The sequence below is a fragment of the Carcharhinus amblyrhynchos genome, chromosome 2 (genome assembly GCF_965287045.1).
Source record: "Carcharhinus amblyrhynchos chromosome 2, sCarAmb.v2.hapA, whole genome shotgun sequence".
Lineage (NCBI taxonomy): Eukaryota > Metazoa > Chordata > Chondrichthyes > Carcharhiniformes > Carcharhinidae > Carcharhinus > Carcharhinus amblyrhynchos.
Window position 1 is genome coordinate 56,832,407 of NC_137325.1, and position 21,279 is coordinate 56,853,685.

The window sequence follows — 21,279 nt, forward strand, 5'->3', positions numbered from 1 at the left end:
TTCTCAAGTCCTGGAGGCTGAGGGGTGACCTTATAGAGTTCTATACAATAATGAGGGGCACAGACAAGGCAGATAATCAATACCTTGTCCCAAAGGCAGGGGAGTCTAAAACTAAACAGCATAGGTTTAAGGTGACAGGGGAGAGATCCAAAAGTGTCCAGACAGGAAATTTTTCACACAGAGGATGGTGAGTGTCTGGAACAAGCTGCCAGAGGTAGTAGTAGAGGTGGGTACAATTATATCTTTTAAAAAGCATTTAGATCATTACATGGGTACGATGGATATAAAGAAATATGGGCCAAATGGGGGCAATTGGGATTAGCTTAGGGGTTTTAGAAAAGAAGGGCGGCATGGACAAGTTGGGCCGAAGGGCCTATTTCCATGCTGGAAATCTCCATGACTTGAAGCCACAACTCTATACCATGCCTACTGGTGTGAAACCATGAACAAAAATAAATATTCAACTACTTTTCCATCAACCTTTACAAGGCCATCAAGCATTTAACACTTTCTGACTCTTTATCAAAAGCCATAATGTGCAGATGCTGGCATTAGACAGGGGTAAGCACAGTAAGAGGTCTCACAACATCAGGTTAAAGAAAACAGGTTTATTCAGAATTATGAGCTTTTGAAGCGCTGCTGCTTCATCAGGTGAATCTATGAGCTTACAGAGCGCTGCTCCTTCATCAGGTGACTCACCTTCTGAAAGTTTGTGATTCCAAATAAACCTGCTAGGCTTTAACCTGGTGTTGTGAAACTTCTTATTTTATGAAAAGGAATAACGATAGGGTGAGTGGAAGGATCCTGTTTGTGATGTACATCTTCTTACATGTATTGAAGTCCAGCTATTATTGAACAGTCGTTCACCTTGCAAAAGCAAGGCAAGAATAGAATATTTATCCTAATTTCAAATGGGATAAATAATTAAAATAATTAAAGTGAATTAAAAACTACCTAATGATGCTACACAATTCTCTGTTATGTTTCATAATATTCACTATCACAAATTCACTAAAAGGCAGAAGAGAAGAATTTGTTTGCAACATGTAAACTATGTCAATTTCACAGAGGCAGGCAGTGTCATGGTCCATTATCTCTATGGCCCACATTCTTCAATGATATTAATGATAAATACCATGTGGGTTACACAGGTTACACCCCAGGTACTGCCTGCCTCCAGGGAATCAACATAGACTGTATGGTGATGCTACACAAACACAATTTTTCACATATTTTTTTCAAAACACTCATACTTCTCTGTGACTAAAATTATTTTTACAATTTCAATAGGTTATCTTTTTACAAAGCAATCTCAACAAATAAAGGTGAGCACTTAGATGAGCGTTGCTCTAATTAGATATTGCACTTTCCTGTTTGAAGTGTCTAGTCAATCAGTGACTCATGGTCTTCCAAAGGAGCTGTTACAGTGCTCCCATTCATATGACTATGAACCAAAATAGTACTGGCTGAAACTCTGTTTGCAAAAGATTTTTAGAATCTGCAAAAAATGTGGCTTTACAATGCACGAGCAGATTAGAAACTCCTGTTTAAAACAACACCTCTGCAGAAATGATTTACAGAAAACAGCAATTTAGACAATATGTAAAACTGTAAATGTGCATTTTACTTCATTTGAATAGTTAAGTGCAATAATTAGTGGACGTTGATCAACTGTAATATTAGGGTATCTAAATGAGCCACTTGACTACTTGTTCCACACTGGATACAAAATGCCAGGATATCTAAACAACAAAAAGCAATAGCATGTAAAGTTTTTCAAATGAACTGACTGAACATTATATTTTGACAACTAATGTTAGCAAGATAGTGAACAGATGCAAAGAGCGGTGAATCTATTTTAGAAAGGACAAACAAACTATCCATGGAGTCCTATAAATGAGATATGACCATCATTGGCAAGGGTCAGCCATTTCCTACGGACACGACTGAGTAGCCTGTGCTAAGATAGTTCACAGCAGAGTTAAGAAACAAACACAGTGGTGTGGAACTGGAATCAGACATAAACCAGGACAGTTAAGAATATTTCCTGAAGGGCATTATTGGGAGTAATCAAACAGCTTCCAGGTTGCTTTTACTGAACTCAGATTGTTATTCTGGGACTGATTCTTTTAATCATATAAAAATTCTCAAACTCTCATCATGAATTTGAATTGATGTTCTCTGAATTGCTTGACTAACACCAGAACCACTGTATGACCATATATTTGCATCACTTTCTGGCGAAGATTGTCTTGTAAAAATGTACACAAGAAAACTCCAATTTTTTTTTAAATTTCAGAATTTAGGTCAAATGATGAGTCAGACTTGGAGGGGAGGAAGGAGCAATATACCAAAAATCCCGCCATGTCAGAAATATCATTAATTAGAAAATGCAAGGAACACTAAAGAGTAGAGCGTATAGAGTTCAGGTCCATAATCTTTCGCCAGAAAGGTCATTGACCTGAAATGTTAACCTGGATAGTTTCTGCATTAATCTCAGAGTTCCAATACCTTGTCTTCTATCATTAAATTTTAATTACTGGCATTCTCGACATTTGCAAGCAAATGCTCAAAGCGCAAATAATCCTTTTGCTCCAATCTTACCTACACACGCTCCTCATTTTGCCAGATGTAACTGAACTGGCACCGAAGGGGCACACAATCACAGTCAACATGATATCGGAGCCCAAGGACAAAATGCAGAGTTCACAAAAATATGTTTGGTGATCAGAAGGTGCCTCAAGTGGTGCTTTACTCTATTCAAATGTTTTTTAAAGCTAAATAATTTTAAAAACTCATCCATCTCAAAGAACAAGTTAATAATGAGATTTCTATAAAAATTCCCAGTACCTGGAAAGAATTATCTTGGTACCACAACACTCTGAAATATTGGTGCTCCTCCCAAGTCACAAATGTAAAACTGGATGCCACCAATTATGGGCAGATATCCTTGCGGACCACTTAGATGAGCAGGTTAAAATTGGGAACTGTCAGTTTGTTGCAACTCCAAGATGGATAAACAATCCAGCCAATTAGCTAAAGTGAAATAGTAAGTAAAATGGAAAACAAAAAGTGGTAGGAAGAAAAAAAGCAAACTAACAACAAAAATACAATTCACCCCAACAAGTTTTTTAAATATTCTTTCATGGGATGTGGGTGCCACTGGCAAGGCCAGCAAGTGTTACTCATCCCTTATTGTCTTTGAACTGGGCGAGTTAAGAGTCAACCACATTGCTGTGGATCTGGAGTCACATGTAGGCCAGACCAGATAATTAAGACAGATTTCCTTCCCTAAAGGGCATCAGTGAACCAGATGGGTTTTTACAACAATTGATATTAGTTTCGTGGTCATCATTAGGTTTTTCATTCCAGATTTTTATTGAATTCAAATTTCACCATCTGCTGGGATGGGATTCGAACCCTGGTATCCTGAGCATTACCCTAACATGTCAATCATCAGGATTAACTAAGAAAGCTGGGATTCTATATTTTAGGGCAATGATGGCAACTTAGGCTGGTTGTGTTAGCCGCATGAGTGTCCCTCCTTCATTTCAGTGAGCCACAAGGTTGAAATGTTCACTAACCATGATCCCATAAGTAAGATTGAATACATTTAATACATGCCAGATATTTCAGAATGTAGTATATTCTGATATTAGAATATACTACATTAAAATATATATTACAATATATGAATATATATATATATTCTAATGTATGAATCATTCCTATATTAATAAAACTATGAACTTCAAATGATAAAACTGAAATAAATGTTTGTACCTCGATTGGACACAGAGAGAACACATGGCAGTCACAGCCAATGTTGTATACAGTCAGCATGCACCCCACTTCATTTGCTCTTGCCTTACATGCATATTACTTCAGTCATATCAGTAGAAAAAAACTATGTAAATGGAAACCAGTAAAATATGGCAACCCTGTGTGTGGATTGCGTCCAGTGACAAGATCATTACACCACCAGCTCCCCTAAAATGATGTTTGAACCGGGGATCATTGTCATAAGCATCTGTCTCCATCACTCCCTTATCCCAGAAATGGCAACACACTCATCTTACTGCACCAGGTCACTGAAGCAAAGGAACAACTGGACACTGAGAAAGAAGGAAGTGCATCGAGAAACTGAACAACTAGATCAACATGAAAGGTTTTGTGAGTAAATGGGATTTTTTGTTCGCTCTTTTATACACATATTGCACACTTCACAGTTAGATCACAAAATATTTTGTCATTTATAACGGTTAAGTGGTTTGCCAGCCGTTTGACAAGTGCTCAAAGATCATTATCACAATTGTGAAATGGTGGCCGTCCTTTTAAATTGTTCTTACCGACAAAATTGCCCTTTTAATAAAAACTGCTTAGCCAATCTAAGTAACAACACCAATTCACCCCCTTTTTTGAACAAGGAGGCAGTCCACTGTCCAAAACCATGTATACATTTGCATGATAATTTAAAAGAATTATTCAGTGATATTAGGATAACTAAGATCAGTGACAACTGCTCCATCCCTGCAGCATAATAATGCCTCCTGAAATGGTGACTTCTAAACATTACTGCATTGTGAGTCATTTAATAATGTGAAGCCTGTTGCAAAACTTCCGCCAAGTGAGCAGCAGACAGAACATCACTGTGCTAAACGTTTCAAGCATCTTGAAAGATAAAAGATGTACCCGAGAGGCTGCCTCCAGAACACATACTCAGGCAGAAGATGTGCAGTGTAACTGGTTCATTTTGCTTTTGTACTTTGTCTGCCTCTTTTGAAAAAAACTTTGCTTCTTTCTTCCGAGGATAACTTTTCTTTCATCCTTTGTTTCTCCATGATGTAAATACAGAGACTGCTTTCAACAGTTAACAGAGTTGCAGTCAGTGTAGTGAGTACATTCTGCGATATAAATAAGGCATTAAAGCAACTAAATGACTGCATTCATCCTCCGCTTCACAAATGGCAGTGTTTAATTATTCAAATAAAAGAGCTCAACACTTCAGTGTTATCACTCTGATACAGAAAGTATTGTTAGGAATGGGTTAACAGACCTTCCAATTAAGTCCTAATTTGATGTCAATTGTCAGTAGAAGTCATTGATATACAGGGCCCATAGGTAGCATTGGGTGTTGATGGAGAATTGTACGTGGAGTTGGATCAGAGAAATAAAGGTAGTTTATGAAGAAGCAGAACTCATGCCTCCTTTGCCGAACAGCAACCTAGAGGCTCAAGCAAGTGTCAATGCTCTATGTCTAAGCCTTCCTGTTATAACTGAAAAAGAACTATAGCTTCTTAGTCATCAGGAATGACTAAAAAAGCTGGGATTCTATATTTTAGGGCAATATTTTAGGACAATCTAGGCCAGTTGATTTGGCCGTATGTGTGGCCCTCCTTCATTTCAGTGAGCTGCAAGACTGAAATTGGGCATGTTCACTTACCATGATCCCACAATTAAGATTGAATACATTTAATACACGCCAAATATTTCAGAATGTGTTATAGAAAATGCTGAATCATTCATACATTAATAAAACTATCAACTTCAAATGACAAAAACAAAATAAATGTTTACAGCTTGATTGGACATAGAGAAAACACATGGCTTTCACAGGCAATGTTGTGTGCAATTCGCATGCACTTCATTTCACTTGCCCTTACCCTACACAGAAACACAGAAGATAGGAGGAGGCATTTGGTCTTTGAGCCTGTTTTGCCATTCATTAAGATCATGGTTGATCATCCAACTCAATAGCCTAATACTGCTTTTTCCCTTTTGTTCCCATTTGATCCCATTTGCCCCAACTGCTATATCCAGCCACCTCTTAAATGCATTCAATATCTTGGCATCAAGTACTTCCTGTGGGAATGAATTCCACAGGCACACCACTCTTTGGGTGAAGAAATGTCTCCTCACATCCGTCCTAAATGTTCTACCCTGAATCCTCAGAGTATGATTCCTGATTCTGGACTCCCCATCATCGGGACGATCCTCCCCACATCTATCCTGCCTAGATATGTTCGAATTTTATAAGTCTCTGTGAGATTCCCCCGTCATTCATCTGAACTCCAGCAAAAACAATCCTGACCTAGTCAATCTCTCCTCATACATCAGTCCTACCATACCTGGAATCCCCGTACTCCCTCGAGAGCAAGAACATCTTTCCTCAGAAAAGGAAACCAAAACTGAACTCAATATTCTAGGTGTGGCCCTGTAAAGTTGCAACAACACATCCCTGCTCCTGTACTCAAAACCTCTCGCAATGAAAGCTAACGTGCCATTTGCCTTCTTTACTGCCTGCTGCACCTGCATGCTTACCTTCAGTGACTGGTGCACAAGGACACCCAGGTGCCACTGCACACTGCCCTCTCCCAAATTACAGCCTTATGTTCATATTACTTCCGTCATACTGGTAGGAGAAAACTATGTGGGTGGAAACCAGTGAAATGTGCCAACCCTGTGCATGGATTGCACCCAAAATCCTGATGGGTTGCGTGTGGTCCTAGGGCCGTGGCTTGCTCACCACTGTTCTAGAGAAACCCAGACTTAGTGGTGATTACATTGAGAGTTCTGATTTGACAAAAGTAATAGATCATGTTCAAGTGACAGTTAATTCCAATTAAGTTGATTGAGAAGGACTGGGGCGGGGGGGGGGCGTCGGTCATGATTTTAAATTGTATAAGGACAGTCTATGTTCGATGTCAGGAAGTAGTTCTTTTCCCTGAGAATCGTGGATGTGTAGCTCATGCCACATGAAACTTACCTGTTCCTGGCTCGGGGGTGGATCACTGTAGGTATTGCATCTTTTTAGTACCAGAATGATCTGTTGAACTGGATTTGATTCCCTAAAAGGCTGAACAGGAATTTCCCAAATTTTTCCCCTCAAATTGGCTTGGGTTATTACTTGTATCTTTTGCTTCTCCCCAGGAGCTCACTTGGTGTTTGAGAGGCAGAAAGAGTATTGTATTTGAATCAAGAACTGAAGGGAGGGCAGGAGGGTCATTTCCATCAAGTGAGCACTATGTGTGGGCTGCTTAAAGATCACGAGTTCACCCTGCAAACAGGCAAAGGCCAATCCAACTGCTCCACTCTGTGATCAGCTGTCAACATCCCTTCCCCACCCACCCACCGTCACCCCACCAGCACAATGATTGGACCCACAATGTACAACTAACCTACCTCCAATATCTGATCACCCAGCTGCAACTTACCCCCATGATCTCAGCCACTTTCAATCACATCTCTGATGTTGGCCCCCCCATCGCCCACTGCTAGCATCTAGCTAAGCTTTGCTTTGTTCTCGGAATGTCCTCCTCTAACAGCCAGCCTGTCAATGTGGCTTGTGCTGGCCACGAAGCCCACGCAAAAAGAAATTAAGTAAGTCCTGCCATTACCCAGAAGTCCAGGTTTCTCAGCCACTACACCTCCATATTGCTCCCTTCGCTCCTCCCACTTATAGGCGGAGCTAAATTTTTGTGCAACACTAGAGAGTCGTAGAATCATAGAAACCTACAGTCCAGAAGGAGGCCATGCAGCCCATCAAATCTGCACCAACAACAATCCCATCCAGGCCCTATCCCCGAAACCCTACATCCTTACCCTGCTAATCCCTCCCTGGAACACTAAGGGGTAATTTAGCATGGCCAATCAACCTAACCTGCACATCTCTAGATTGCTCTTTCTTTGGTTTTCTCCATTTTGCATGTCCTGTCACTATAACAATTATATAGGTCTCTGTAGAAAATTATGCCCTGTGGATCTCAAATATTTTAGGCATATTTGTCATCACCAACCAGAAACTGGATTGATTAGCCATATTAAATACTGTGGCTACAAGAGCTAATCAGAGACTATCTGTTCAGCAGCAAGTAACTCACCTCTTGACCCCTCAAAGCCTGTCCACCATTTACAAGGCATGACATGAGTGTGATGGACTACTCTCTACTTGCCTGGATGAGTGCAGCTGAAGTTTGACACCCGCCAGGGCAAAACTAACTGCTTGATCATCCCATCCACCAATTTAAACATTCACCCCTTTACCACCAGCTCAGTGCAAAGTGGTAAGTGTGTGCCATCTACAAGATGCACTGCAACAAACTGCCAATCTTCAACAGAACTTTTCAAATCTGCAATCTCTACCACCTACAAAGACAAGGGCTGCAGCCACATGTGACCACCATCACCTGCAAGTATCGATGGTCCCAGTACCACTGGGTCAAAAATGTGGGACTCCCTTTCTAACGGTACTGTCAAGCGTACCTAACCCAAATGGACTACAGTGGTTCAATAAATCAGCTCATCACCACCTTGTCAAAGGCAATCAGGGATGAGCAATAAACGCTAGCTATGTCAGTGATACCAACATCCTATGAAAGAATAAGAAAAGACAATATGATGCGCCATGGTTCATTGGCGATATCAAAGATCCAAATATTAAACTTGTCTTCAGGCTATATGTGTCAGCAACCAATGATTTCCCTTTGAAATAGCTCTCCTCAGAAATAATGGCACTCACATCCACAATGCTTTGCTGATGGTCATAGACCATTTCAGCATTCACCCTTTTCTAGCGATGAACAACTGGAATTTTGCTCAGTTGCAGTTCCAAGGGATGGCATCATTCATCTTTTACTTCTCTCCCGAGGCAAATTTTAATCCTCGGAGGGTCTGACATACAGTGGTCCAATTAGTTTGAGTAGACACGCTGATGACAGAGCTGCTTGGTCCTCTCTCTCTACTGTTCCTTTTCCTTGTCCTCTGCCATTTCCTGGTGTTTAAGAGTTGCTGATGTGTCAATGCTGTTAGTGGAGTGAAACAGTTTAGTTGCTGTTTACAATTATCTCCTGCTCTGCCTCATGCTGGACCTGTGCCAACTTGTTCTTTTACTTTAACACTTCCTTTAAATGGATACTGTTAAAACAGATTACCCTTTAGTGAAAACAAGGAAGAGGGATACAGTCTAAATTTACTATGCATTGGAAAACTAAGATCACAAACAACAATTTCTAAGCATCCTGCAGTGAGATGAACAGCTGTGAGGCAAGATTTCTAATCAGCAGAATTTATGACAAACACTTAAGCAATAGTACTACATTCCTCTCGACATTATTTTTAGTAAAATATTAACTTGTTTATTTTAAATGGATTAACGACTGCTAAAAGTAATAGTGGACTGGGAAATATAATAAGCAGTTATGTATGAACTCTGCCAATTGGAATATTGGACGGCATGGTGGCACAGTGGTTAGCACTGTTGCCTCACAGTACCAGGGACCCAGGTTTGATTCCAGCCTTGAGTCACTGCCTGTGTGGAGTTTGCTCATTCTCCCTGTGTCTGTGTGGGTTTCCTCCGGGTGCTCCGGTTTCCTCTCACAGTCTAAAGATGTGCAGATTAGGTTAACTGGCTATGCTAAATTGACCCTGGTGTCAGGGGGATTAGCAGGGTAAACGTGTAGGGTTACAGGAAGAGGCCTGGGTGGAATTGTAGTTGATAGAGTCTCGATGGGCCAAACGGCCTCCTTCTGTACTATAGGAATTCTATGATTGTAAAGCTTATACATTTCAGTAACAAGGCATTTTTTTTCCCTTTTTCTCCTCTTCCCAATTTTCTCTACTCTACCCTGAAGGTGTTGGCTCCTTGCTAGAGTACAGTTCCACAGGGTTACTCACTGGTATTTCATTCAGGCCACCATTACTCATATTCAAGTTACGACTATAGTTGCTGGCAAGCATCATACTGGAGCTCAACCATGTCCTTACCCAACGTCCATATAATTACACTTCCAGCAGGATTTGCTGCAAGAAAGCAATTAGGAACTTTTCTGCTCTTTAACTCAGGAATGCTGAGGTCAATCGCAGCATTCCTCCACCATCCAGTCCAAGATCGAATAACTCAGTGCAGGCCAGGGGCTGGATGTGGGATCTTCTAAATGTGTACAGTTCAACCCAGCATCCAATAAACTTGCCGATCCAGCAGGAGCTCTTAACCCAATGTTAACTAATTATTTTTCTCCTTGCAAAGAAGATTATATTAAAAGAAAGTTTAATTGGAATTGCACTTCAGCTTCACTGTCTGATCGAATGAAAAGCAGTAGGGAAAGAACAAAGAACTGGCTAAGTTCTCCATGTATCATCTGCTGAGGGGCTGCTCTGTCACATCACTGATTTGTAATGGTTTGGTGATAATACCAATTAATATAAAGCAATGTCAATTGTTTAAGCAACTGTCAGAGAAGTAGGTCAGGGCTGTTAAGGAACAAAAGAAACAAATGTCTTGTTTAGTGTTCCAAATTAATATTGGATTTTACAAGTCAATCCCACTGAATGTGAATCTAATTTCAGAATTAATCATTTAACTCCAGGGTTTTGGACTGATTCAGACCGATCTCAAATCTGGCTGTAAGATCCAGCCCAACTCAGTGTGCTAGTTGTGAGATGAACATGTCGATTCCATGCCTAAATCCTGATCGTCCAAAGAAATGACAATCATTGACCCCATTCGCACTGTGTGACAGCTGTCATGCAATGAAAAATTGCAATTTATCCCACCTTGTCTCGTCCACCGCTGAGACACTGGTTGAACATACCTGGAATTTTAAAGATGATTTAAAAACACCATGATAAATTTGACTTTCTCATCAATACATTTCGCTCTTCATGTTGACGTGTCAAGTTGTGGTGAAAACTGATCTCTAAAAATGGGCACGGCACAGTGGTTAGCACTGCAAGGGATCCGGGTTCGATTCCCAGCTTGGGACACTGCATGGAGTTTGCACATTCTCCCCATGACTGCATGGGTTTCCTCCGGGTGCTTTCGTTTCCTCCCACAGTATGAAAAACATGCAGGTTAGGTGCAATGACTCGAACAGGTGTCGGAGTGTGCTGAATAGGGGAATTTCACAGTAACTTCATTGCAGTGTTAACGTAAGCCTTACTTGTGACTAATAAATAAACTTTACTCTTTAATTCTGACTTTGCCATGTCTCTCTGAACCTTGCAAATGCTATGCTAGAACGGGTTACCCTCTCTCCTCCTTGCATCTCTACACGGGCTGCAGCCTCTGCAAATTGCAAGTGGGATCTTTTCAGTGCTCCTCTTGCAAAGCCAAGGTAAATAGGAGGAGAATGCTGCGGATCAGGCCATCAACAGAAGGATGGTGTCAACTGCGAAAGTGAAACCATTTTCTTCCTGCAGGCTGCCGCACTGCTGAACGAGTGGTAGGAGCAGTTTCAATAGTAACTTTTTAAAAGGAATTATATGTGAAGGAGAACTGTGCAACATGATGCAGAAAGAGCAGGAGATTAGGATTAATTGGAGAACAATTTCAAGCAGAAGGGTAGGTTGACTCTATGCACTGTCCTCTAAGCAGGGTTCATAAGCCATTGGAACATAGGTTTCACGTCGTGACAATAAAGGAGGTAAAACAGAATTTGCTACAACTGTGAACTGGGCAACAAAGCAGCGATTAAAGAAATTCGCCTAGTCAACAGGCAAGGAATCCCTATCCTTTAGCATTCAGGGCAATAGAAAGGATCTGGCAATAAAGGTAAAAAAAAATACAATTTAAAAGAAGCCAAATCCCGCACTTTATAAACAATTGGAAACAGAAATCTAGGCCCACAGTCTGAATTCAGATTCAGCCATTTGTTCTCAAATCTAGTCCAGTGACAAGGAGCAGCTCTGTGCTGGTTTTCCATGAAATCCTAGACTGCAGGTGAGTTAAAGCACGTTGTCAAGTTTATTTTGACTTTAGCAGTACAAAGAAAGACTACTTAATCCGCAATAATCTTTCAAAATTCCTGACAGTCTGGTGTCATTTTTCTGGCAATCTAAATTATCACAGCAAAAAATGTAAGATCTTAACAGCCTTAACAGTGTTTGTACATTCATTCAAATGGCCTGTTATTACTTAGAATGTATGTCATTGTTAAGAAAACAGCTACTCTGAAGACTGTAATTTTCTATTGAAGTGTCTCACTACAGTCTCTTTGAACTTCAAACACCCACATGACTTCAAAGGCAAAGTAGGAAATTAAATGAAATAAGACGGAAACTTGTCATCTGAAAACATGACACACTGAATAACTGTTTTCTCTCCTATGTATTTAAAAAATGCACGAGCAGTCTCCAAATGGAAATGCTACCAGCCTCTTGCAATGGGCACACATGCAATTAGGTTACATATATTTTCTGCTGTTACGAAAATACAATTTAAGTAGCATAGAGAGGAAAGCTTGCGTGACATTCAAGGTGTAATTCTTTTTCCCAAAAGGAGCTGTTTATCTTCTGCCATGAGGTGACAGAAATTCCTATTCAGAGGCCAGATGAACCCTCCTTTTAGTTTTAAAATCCCCAAAAAAGCAGGCAAAATTAAAAGCAATTTTTTTTAATAGATAAAGATTCGAGTCAAATGAAAGCACTTTCACCTCTGGGTCTGAAAGGTGCCATTCAATCCCCACTCTGGAACGAAGTTGACAATACTGAAGAAGTGCTACATTCAACACAGAAGCAGTTCTTTGGATGACACCCGCAAAGCCCCATTCATTGAAGGGGGTGTCAAATTTCACAACATACTATTTGAAGGAGAGTATGGAATTCAGAAAGAATTTTACCAGTGTCATTAATCTCCATCTGATTTTGCAAGCTTTGTTGTGGGTAGAATGACAACAATGCTTATCTACATAACAGCAATCACTGCAGTTCAGAATAGTATAGAGTGTGTGACGATATTTAGGTTATTTCTCTAAGACACAATAAGGTGCTATATTATTGCAAGTCTCTCTTTCTGTTAGGTATAAGCACAATCTTTCATTGGGGTTTTCTCCCCTGAACTGATAAATGGTCATTGTTAATGTATCCTTCAGCAGTCAACAGCAACACACAATGTAATCGTAGGAGGAAATCACAAGTGTTCAATTCTATCCATGTCTGGAATCCACACATACAGTTTTCAGCAATGGTCTCTGGTCCAGAACCCTAAATCACTTTAGGCTGTGTAACTAAGTACAGGCGCCAATGTTAACTCAGCTGACTGATAATTGAAAGCTGGAAGCTTCTTGATATGCATGGTTCTGCAATACACTAAATAAACTCACTAATATATCAGCAGCACAAACATTAATTACATTTCTTTCCAGCTTCTTTATTTAAACACTTAAACTGCTTTTCTCCTTTTCCCTCTCCTATTTTCCCAAAGGCACTAGTTGCTGTTGAGATTCAATCACACTGACACTTCTTCCAATTGCTTTTCTTTAAGCATCAGCGAAGTGATTGTCTGTACACTATTCATCCGTTGTGGCATCACAGCTAAGTCAAATGCTGCTGTCACTCAACATCAACCAACAGGCATTGGAACATCCTGATTTTAGGGCCCGAGTTCAAGGATATTCAAGACAACTGTAATGCTGCACTGAAATCCTTGCTGCTAACTCAACACGCTTAGGGAATCAAACTTGAAACTTTAAAAAACTAATTTCACTAAAAAAAAACTTTATTATAATTATGAGTATATCCTGGTAAGACTCAAACCAAAAGAACACTAGCAACCTCCATCATTGGAGGCAGAGTGGCCATGTGGTTAGCACTGCTGCCTTGGGTGACTGTCTGTGTGGAGTTTGCACATTCTCCCTGTGTCTGCATGTTCCCCTCCCACAGTCCAAAGATGTGTGGGTTTGGTGGAATGGCCATGCTAAAATTGCCCCTTAGTGTCAGAGGGATTAGCAGGGTAAATGCATGGGATTATGGGGATAGGGTCTGGGTTGGATTGTGGTTCAGTGCGCACTTGACGGGCCAAATTGCCTTCTTCTGCATTGTAGAATTCTATGATTGTGCAGTTAGATCTAGGAATTTTTAAATGTGAAGCAATAATAACCCACGTGGCATGTTTTACTTAAATTTCAGTCCTCTGAATTAAAACGATGCATGTGATTTAAAAGGACCACTTTCCTGAGGATTGCAAGTCATAAACTGCAAAATACAGGCAAACACCCTGCCAGCTAAGAGTAGATACTTACCTTTTTATGTTTTTGTGCCAAGGTATTTCAATCATATGCTGTATTCCATCTGTAAATGAGCTCTTCCTCCCTGCAAACTACTGCATTGTTCAGGGAGTCTGCAAATAAAATCCTAGAGACTGTACTTAGCTGATGGGGTTTAAAATAATGTATTTTAATGAGGTAGTGGTGAAGAGTGGAAGAATGACACTCTGGCTGGGTTACTGCTTTTGAATTTTTAAAAAATTAATACAATCAGTATAATACCAGCTTGCACTACCTTTTAAATGTCTTTCAATGCACACTTCCTCTTCAAGCACAACAATAACATGATACTTTACTAGATCTAATGATGATGACCTGGAATTTATTCAGATTGCTCCTGCATCATGACCATAATTTAGGCGGAAAACGGCTGCGTCTATACTGTGCCTTTAAGAGATATATTTATGTCATGTTTTTTGCGCAGGATTTGTTTTAGCAGTTTGATTTATTATCAGTGCCGCTTTGTCTGTAACTGGCAGTCCATGTTGTTACTGCAGCAGGATAATTGATCATAATTGCTAAAATGTTTTAATCTGGACTAATGCCGAGTTGCTATTTTAGTGTTTTCCCCCGGGGGTTGTCAGAGTGGGCTTGATTTGGATTTTGTCAGGAAAGGCCATGTGATTGGGAAGGGCTAAGCTCACAGAGAGAAACCCAGTTCAGTTGTTGTTTGGGTTCTGCAGAGAGAAGAAATAGCTATCTGTTTTTCTCTTTCTCCCTTTGAATTTGGAGACTGGGATCTTCCAGAAAATAGGTCTCTTTCTCTGAGGTTCTGCTGCTTGAAGGCATACCTTTCTTTGGAAACAGTGTATGGGAGTCAGAAGGCAGATGTCTTTCAGTATCTGTCCAGAGGGGTTAAAAAGCGAGCGTACTGTTTTTGCTGCTAATTGATTCTGAAGGAGGATGTATAACTATAGGGATTTCCTTTTCCACTTTTTCCACTGAGGCTAGGGGAGGAAAAAACTAGAGGACATGGGTTAAGGGTGAAGGGGGGAAAAATTAAAGGGGACATTGGGGGGGAATTCTTCACTCAGAAAATTGTGGGAGTGTAGAATAAGCTGCCAGATGAAGTGGTAAATGCGGGCTCACTTTTATCATTTAGGAAAAACTTGAACAGGTACATGGATGAGAGGAGTGCGGAGGGATATGGTCCAGGTGTAGGTCAGTGGGACTAGGCAGAAAAATGGTTCGGCACAGCCAAGAAGGGCCAAAAGGCCTGTTTCTGTGCTGTCGTGTTCTATGGTTCTATGGATATTGCTTAAATTGAAATTACAGAAATAGGTAGCTGTTGAGAATTGTACTTTGTCTTACGTATTTTAATTGGTAAAAGTTGCGCTAAATCTTATTATATTCTAACTGTGCTCTGAAATAAAGTTTGTTTTAATAAAACTGCCTAGTGGGTCAATAGAATCACATCTGGGGTGAAACACCTTATGCTCATACTAATGCCAAAATCAAATAAAGTTTGGGTCTGCTCCAACTTCATAACATATTTATGAGTTTATGATCTGAACCCTAACCTATGGAAACCCGTTTTCACATGTAAATGGATTGATTTCAGTTCAATATTAAACCTGGATTTAACTCTTAAATGGGAACATTTGCTCTGACACGCAGAGCTGCGCAACAATCACATGCACATGAGCTGTAGCGCAAGATGAACCTTGTGAACAGCCTGTGCAGCTTGGGATATAACCCTTGGAAGGTTTAACATTGAAAATTACAAACCAGCAGCATAAAAGGTCTCTGTCTTAGCAAAACGTAGTAAGCGATTTATCTTGCAATTGATATCTTTTGAGATGATTGCGTATCCTCTTCAAAGTGGGAAAACTATTGCAACCACACTTAAAGAAAATCTTCCCATGTCATTGGCAGGTATTAGACTATATAGTTATGGCTGAAGAGTGAGAAAATTTCATATCTGACGTGGTCAGGTGAGGATCATGAGACAGAAAAATGATCTTTACCACTCTGTGTCATGGTACTGCCTTTCTGAAGTCAGTCAAAAGATGAAGGAACATGTTTCTGTGGATGAGAAAGCTCTTTAAAAAAGGAAGGAAAAGAGGAACTTACGGTTGGCAGAGCTTGATGAGATCTTGATCGGTGGTGCCTGGTGGCAGACCCCTAATGTAGAGATTTGTCTTACTCAGCTGCTCACCGCTGCAGTTGTTGCTGCTGTTGTTGCTGCTGTTTGTGCTCGGACTGGGAGGAGCCATAGGGTGAGGAGCTGGTGCATAGGATTGCTGAAATGCATGAAAAAAATACAAACTACGTGAGGAATATAGTAATTAACCTTTGCAGCAATATCTTTCTATTTCCCATTTAACCCCTTGTCACGTGCCCTGTTTATCTTTCCATCGTGGTAACAACATGTGCTTCTAATCCTGCACGCATCTCATTAAAAGTGTAATCTTCTTGGCAGATACACCTAAAAGAACTTTAAAGTGAAACTGGAAGAAAGGCTTTCAAAGAACATATTATTAAAGATTTATGTAGTCATGACTTTATAAAATCTAACTGATACATTCAAAAATCCTTTTAGATTTGGAATTCCTTCACTAGAAAACAGTTATTTTCTGCACCATGTTGGCATCAAGTGCTCCCAGGACAAGTGTAGACTGACTAGGTATCCAATAAAGTTCTGCCCAGTTTGTACTTACGTTTAAACACAACCTCAAGACACCAGTGTGACAGCTCCATTTTGCATCACCTTTTGCTCGTTATAGCCTTTCTGATTAAGACTGTCAATTTTTAACGTCAATTAATGCTGAATTATCGGACTATTTTGCTACGTATCTGGGCACATTAAAGACGGAGTTAAAATTACCCAAACTTGTCGGATTCGACATTTCCATCTCACCAGCTAAAAACCAGGGACTGAATTTTCTGGCCATTCACGCCAGCAGGATTTTCTGGTCCAGCTGCAGTAAACGGAGATGTGGCTGAGCGCCAAATTCTCTGTCCCAGCTGGAGCAGCGGCAGGGAGTGAGCAGCCAGCAAGATTGCGTCGCAGATCTCTATGATATAGGTGCTGTGCCCTAGCCTACCACCCAGTCTTCAAAATTGGACTTATATTTAAATTATGTAAATAATTTATTGAATTTTATCCCACTCTACTTTATATAAAGGCACATCTTGTAAAAAATGATGCCCTTCCAATGTTTTTTTCTTCTTTATTGTCATTCCACTTGACAACTCATATTCTTAACCTGTAAACTGTGTGAAGATCAGCCTGGTGCAAAATAGTCAGTAAATAGAGAAATACATAATACAAAATCAAGGTCCAAAGTCTGGATCCACAAAAATCAATGTGCAAACCTTACGAAGAAAAACTGAAAGAATTGCATGTCAACTTCCAAGAATCATTTATTGATCCACTCCTTCCACAAACACGGATATCAAATGGATTTTCACAAAATGCCCTTTAAATTGCACAGCCTAAACTTGTTTTAAAACAGACCCTAAAGATCAGCTGCAATCAGCATTCTGCAGTCTTAAGTCTTACTGAAAATGGATGAGGCATGTCAATATCGTGCTAGTTAGGATCAAATCCAGAGTTCAATGTACTCAACATAAGACCGTATCTTGAAAAGTAACATCAAAAACAACTAAAGAGGAGGCTGATTCAACTGCAACCTAATAACGCAAAATTAGACCCAGATTGTAAAATTGCTTGTTGACCTGTGCGTCAAGCATAATGCTAGCTGTAGTTAGAGGAGGCAATGTGATAGCTGCTGTTCTTGCTTCTGGTAATTGCATATAGGCAGGTAGGATTTTCCCCACAGGCCTAACTTGAAGCATATTGGCCCTTTAAATAAATCGTGGGAAAGAATTTAATTCACCCATTTTGCAACGTTGTCATGTTTTTCAAACAACATAGTATCTGTCAAGAACCAGCAAAAGCTGGATTTGCCTGTTGTTTGATTATGTTCTGACATGTTCAAGATCTCCACCTCCTGGGAGGCCTAAAGGAACATTTGCTTTTATTTTAGTTTTGAGCCTCTACCCAGAATTTTATTTACATTTTTGATATTCATAACTTGACAGGTATTTTGATGTACATCATTCATTTTTGCTAATGAGAAAATATTACAAAAGAATGTGAATATCAGGCATTGTGCCAAACTAAACTGATTTCAATAACAAACTCACAACTTTAATACATTTTAGCCATGATATTCAACATCTTTATAACTTCTTTGCAATTATGTTTACCACGCAGGCAATGACAGGTATGTGGAATTAAACTTTATGGGTTGGCCTTTTATTTGGCATGATCACTTGAATTTGGATAGTGTAGTGAGGGGAAATAAAGGAGAATTGGGCAGAGAAACTTCCTTTGACATCTAAACTCTGACCTACGTATTCCACTTTCTGAAATAAACCTGGCTAGTGATTACCCTGAGTGCAGCAATTTATTCAAGGGTTAAAGCGCTGGTGTTAATAGAAAGCTGAGGCAAACACTTTGTCATCTGTCCATTATTAGATGAAGCATTCATACCAAGTGAACTACCTCATGACAAACCTTGACATTGTTCTCTACCTCTTACTAAACATTGAAAATATCCTGCCTCTTGTGTTTTTAAACCAGCCCTGAACTATTTTATTATCAAAACAATTACAAATACAAAAGTACATTACACCAATATCAACACCAAACATGTCATTTAAATACAGCAGTACCAATAACATACCACAACAACAAGCAGCTCGTGGCAACAATAAATCCATGAGTTGTTATTTGAACAGTACTGACAGCTACCACTGTCCTTTGACCAATAACAAACTATTATTCCCTTGCAGTAAGAGCTCTTTGTGGGTTATCTTCAAATTTCCAGGGCGTTGCTCTCCATATTTTCCCTTCCAAAGAGTCTGGTCTGCCTCTTGTTTAACTGGATTTTAAAACAGTAGCTTTAAGTGGTGGTTGGTGCCAGATTCGACTGTCTTCTCTCCTCTCGTGGAAGTGCAGACATTTTGCAAGCAGACAGCTCCACAGCCTTCAGTCACACTCTATTACCTCTCCCAAATGACCATGACTTGTGTGTGAATGTTTACTATCAGGAATTTATCAGCCATTTTTGTTTCTATCCTAACCTGACACACACAATTCCAACCACATTGTTTTTTTAAATGTAACACTTTCATTGATTGGAGATGATCAGTAGCAGCTGCTGGTGAGGCCTCTTGTTGACTGGGAGTTGTTGATTTCTTTCTATGTTAATTGCAGATAATGTTACCACTCAGCTGAACTCCCACTGTGTTCCAGCTGGTTTACGTCTGGTTAATTCACAGAATTTGACACAGGTGTGAAATGTTTAAACCAAAATGGTGATGTTAGAAATGCAAACACAAGGCTTCAACAGTGGAAACTTAATTGTACAATTCGTTCAAACTAAAATATAGCTTTGTGGCAGTGAAGCATTGTAAAAGGGCTTTCAAATTGGACTTCTCTTAAATCAGGTGAGAGTGTTCCAGGCTGTGTTAAATAGATTTAACAGCAAATAATACTCAGCCAGCTCAAACTTTTAAATCATAGAAGTTTAGAAACAGACCATTACAGGCATTGTGCCAGATCTTTAAAAGTGATATACAGATAATCGATTTATGTAGATTGATCCTTTGGTAGTCAACGTAAAGTTGGTTGAATGAACTACAATTAGAAATGAATTATTTGTTGATTTGTAGGGCCCACGTATAAATTATAATTATAATTAGTAATAATAATACTTGGTGGCATTGCTCACTGAGTTAGAGGAATTGCTATTTTCTAACCATAGGGTAGCACAGTGTTAGCACTGTTGCCTCACAGCACCAAAGACCCAGGTTCAATTCCGACCTCGGGTCGCTGTGTGTGTGGAGTTTGCACTTTCTCCTCATATCTGCATGGGTTTCCACCCACAGTCTGAAGACGTACAGGTTAGGTTGACTGGCTGCACTAAATTGACCCTAATGTCAGGGGGATTTGCAGGGTAAATGAGGGTTATGGGAATAGGGCCTGGGTGGGATTGTGGTCAAAACAGATGCGATGGACCAAATGGCCTCCGGCTCTACTGTAGAGATTCTAGAGCTGTATTATTACCATGTGTGCATTATTCTACACAATTGCTAATGAAAAATAAGGAGAAGTTTATAAAGTTTATTTATTAGTTGGCTTTCATTAACACTGCAATAAAATTACTGTGAAAATTGCCTAGTCGCCACAATCTGGCACCTGTTCGGGTACAGGGAGGGAGAATTTAGCATAGCCAATTCACCTAACCAGCATATGTTTCAGTCTGTGGGAGGAAACTGGAGCACCCAGCGGAAACCCAGCAGACATGAAGAACGTGAAAACAAGGATCTGCATGTTGTTGCCATTTTTTTATTCACGTCCTGCACCTCAATACAGACCTTTTCCTTTGGTTCTTTGTCCCTTTTTTTCCGGCTGACTTAAGCTGTTTATTATTACCATCTTCCAGTTCCGAAAAGCTATTGACTTGAAATGTGAGCTCCATTTCTCTTGGCACAGTTGCTACCGACCTGTTGACTGTTTCCAACATTCTGGAGGGGGTTTTTGTTTTGGATTTCCAGCATCTGCAGTATTTTGCTTTTGCTGTTTTTGTTTCTGTTCTGCTCAGCCAAGAACCACAACGGTTGGTACATTTACCCACAAAGGGAGTCAGGACTGCCTCCATCCCTGCTTGTAGCTTGCTGCAAACTGTTACCCTGCCTATAATTATTAGCAGTTAATGCATTCAACACTCAATTCAAAAAATTGAGAACTGGTACCTGACTTCTACTTAATGTATGCAGCACATCAATGGAAACTTATTGAGTGGAATTTTCCCATTCTGAGCACCACGGGAATCTTAGCGGGCAGGATATGGACCAGGCAAAGTTCCATCGACTTTGAGTGGGATTTTTGGGTATTGTGGTGAGTGCGGCCAGAAAATCCCACCCATTATTTCTGGTCTGCATGTTAGGCACGTTCTCCTGAGATGGGCAGTGTGAGCTGGGACTTTTCCTGACTCCTGCTACTCGCCTCAGTAATGAAAATCCAGGCCTATATCTCCTCATCTGGCTCAGTGACACACTGTTTCATAATGCTGCTGGGAAGTATGATTGGACATTTTATTGTATTAAATGTGCAATATAAATACAATAAGAAGTCTCACAACACCAGGTTAAAGTCCAACACGTTTATTTGGAATCACAAGCTTTCGGAGAGATGCTCTTTCTCAGGTGAGCGTTTGTGAACCCA

At 40.1% G+C, this 21,279-nt stretch overlaps 1 protein-coding gene across 4 annotated transcripts in view; it reads right to left on the reverse strand.

Annotated features, from left to right (window-relative positions):
* The window catches only part of LOC145354743 (RNA-binding motif, single-stranded-interacting protein 3), a 615,155-nt gene that overhangs the window by 478,411 nt on the left and 115,465 nt on the right, over window positions 1-21,279 (reverse strand). For all 4 annotated transcript variants that reach the window (XM_080206215.1, XM_080206195.1, XM_080206224.1 and 1 more), the window contains exon 2: window positions 16,113-16,282. In XM_080206215.1, the coding sequence (XP_080062341.1) occupies window positions 16,113-16,282 (170 nt within the window). The remainder of the gene's footprint in view (window positions 1-16,112; window positions 16,283-21,279) is intronic.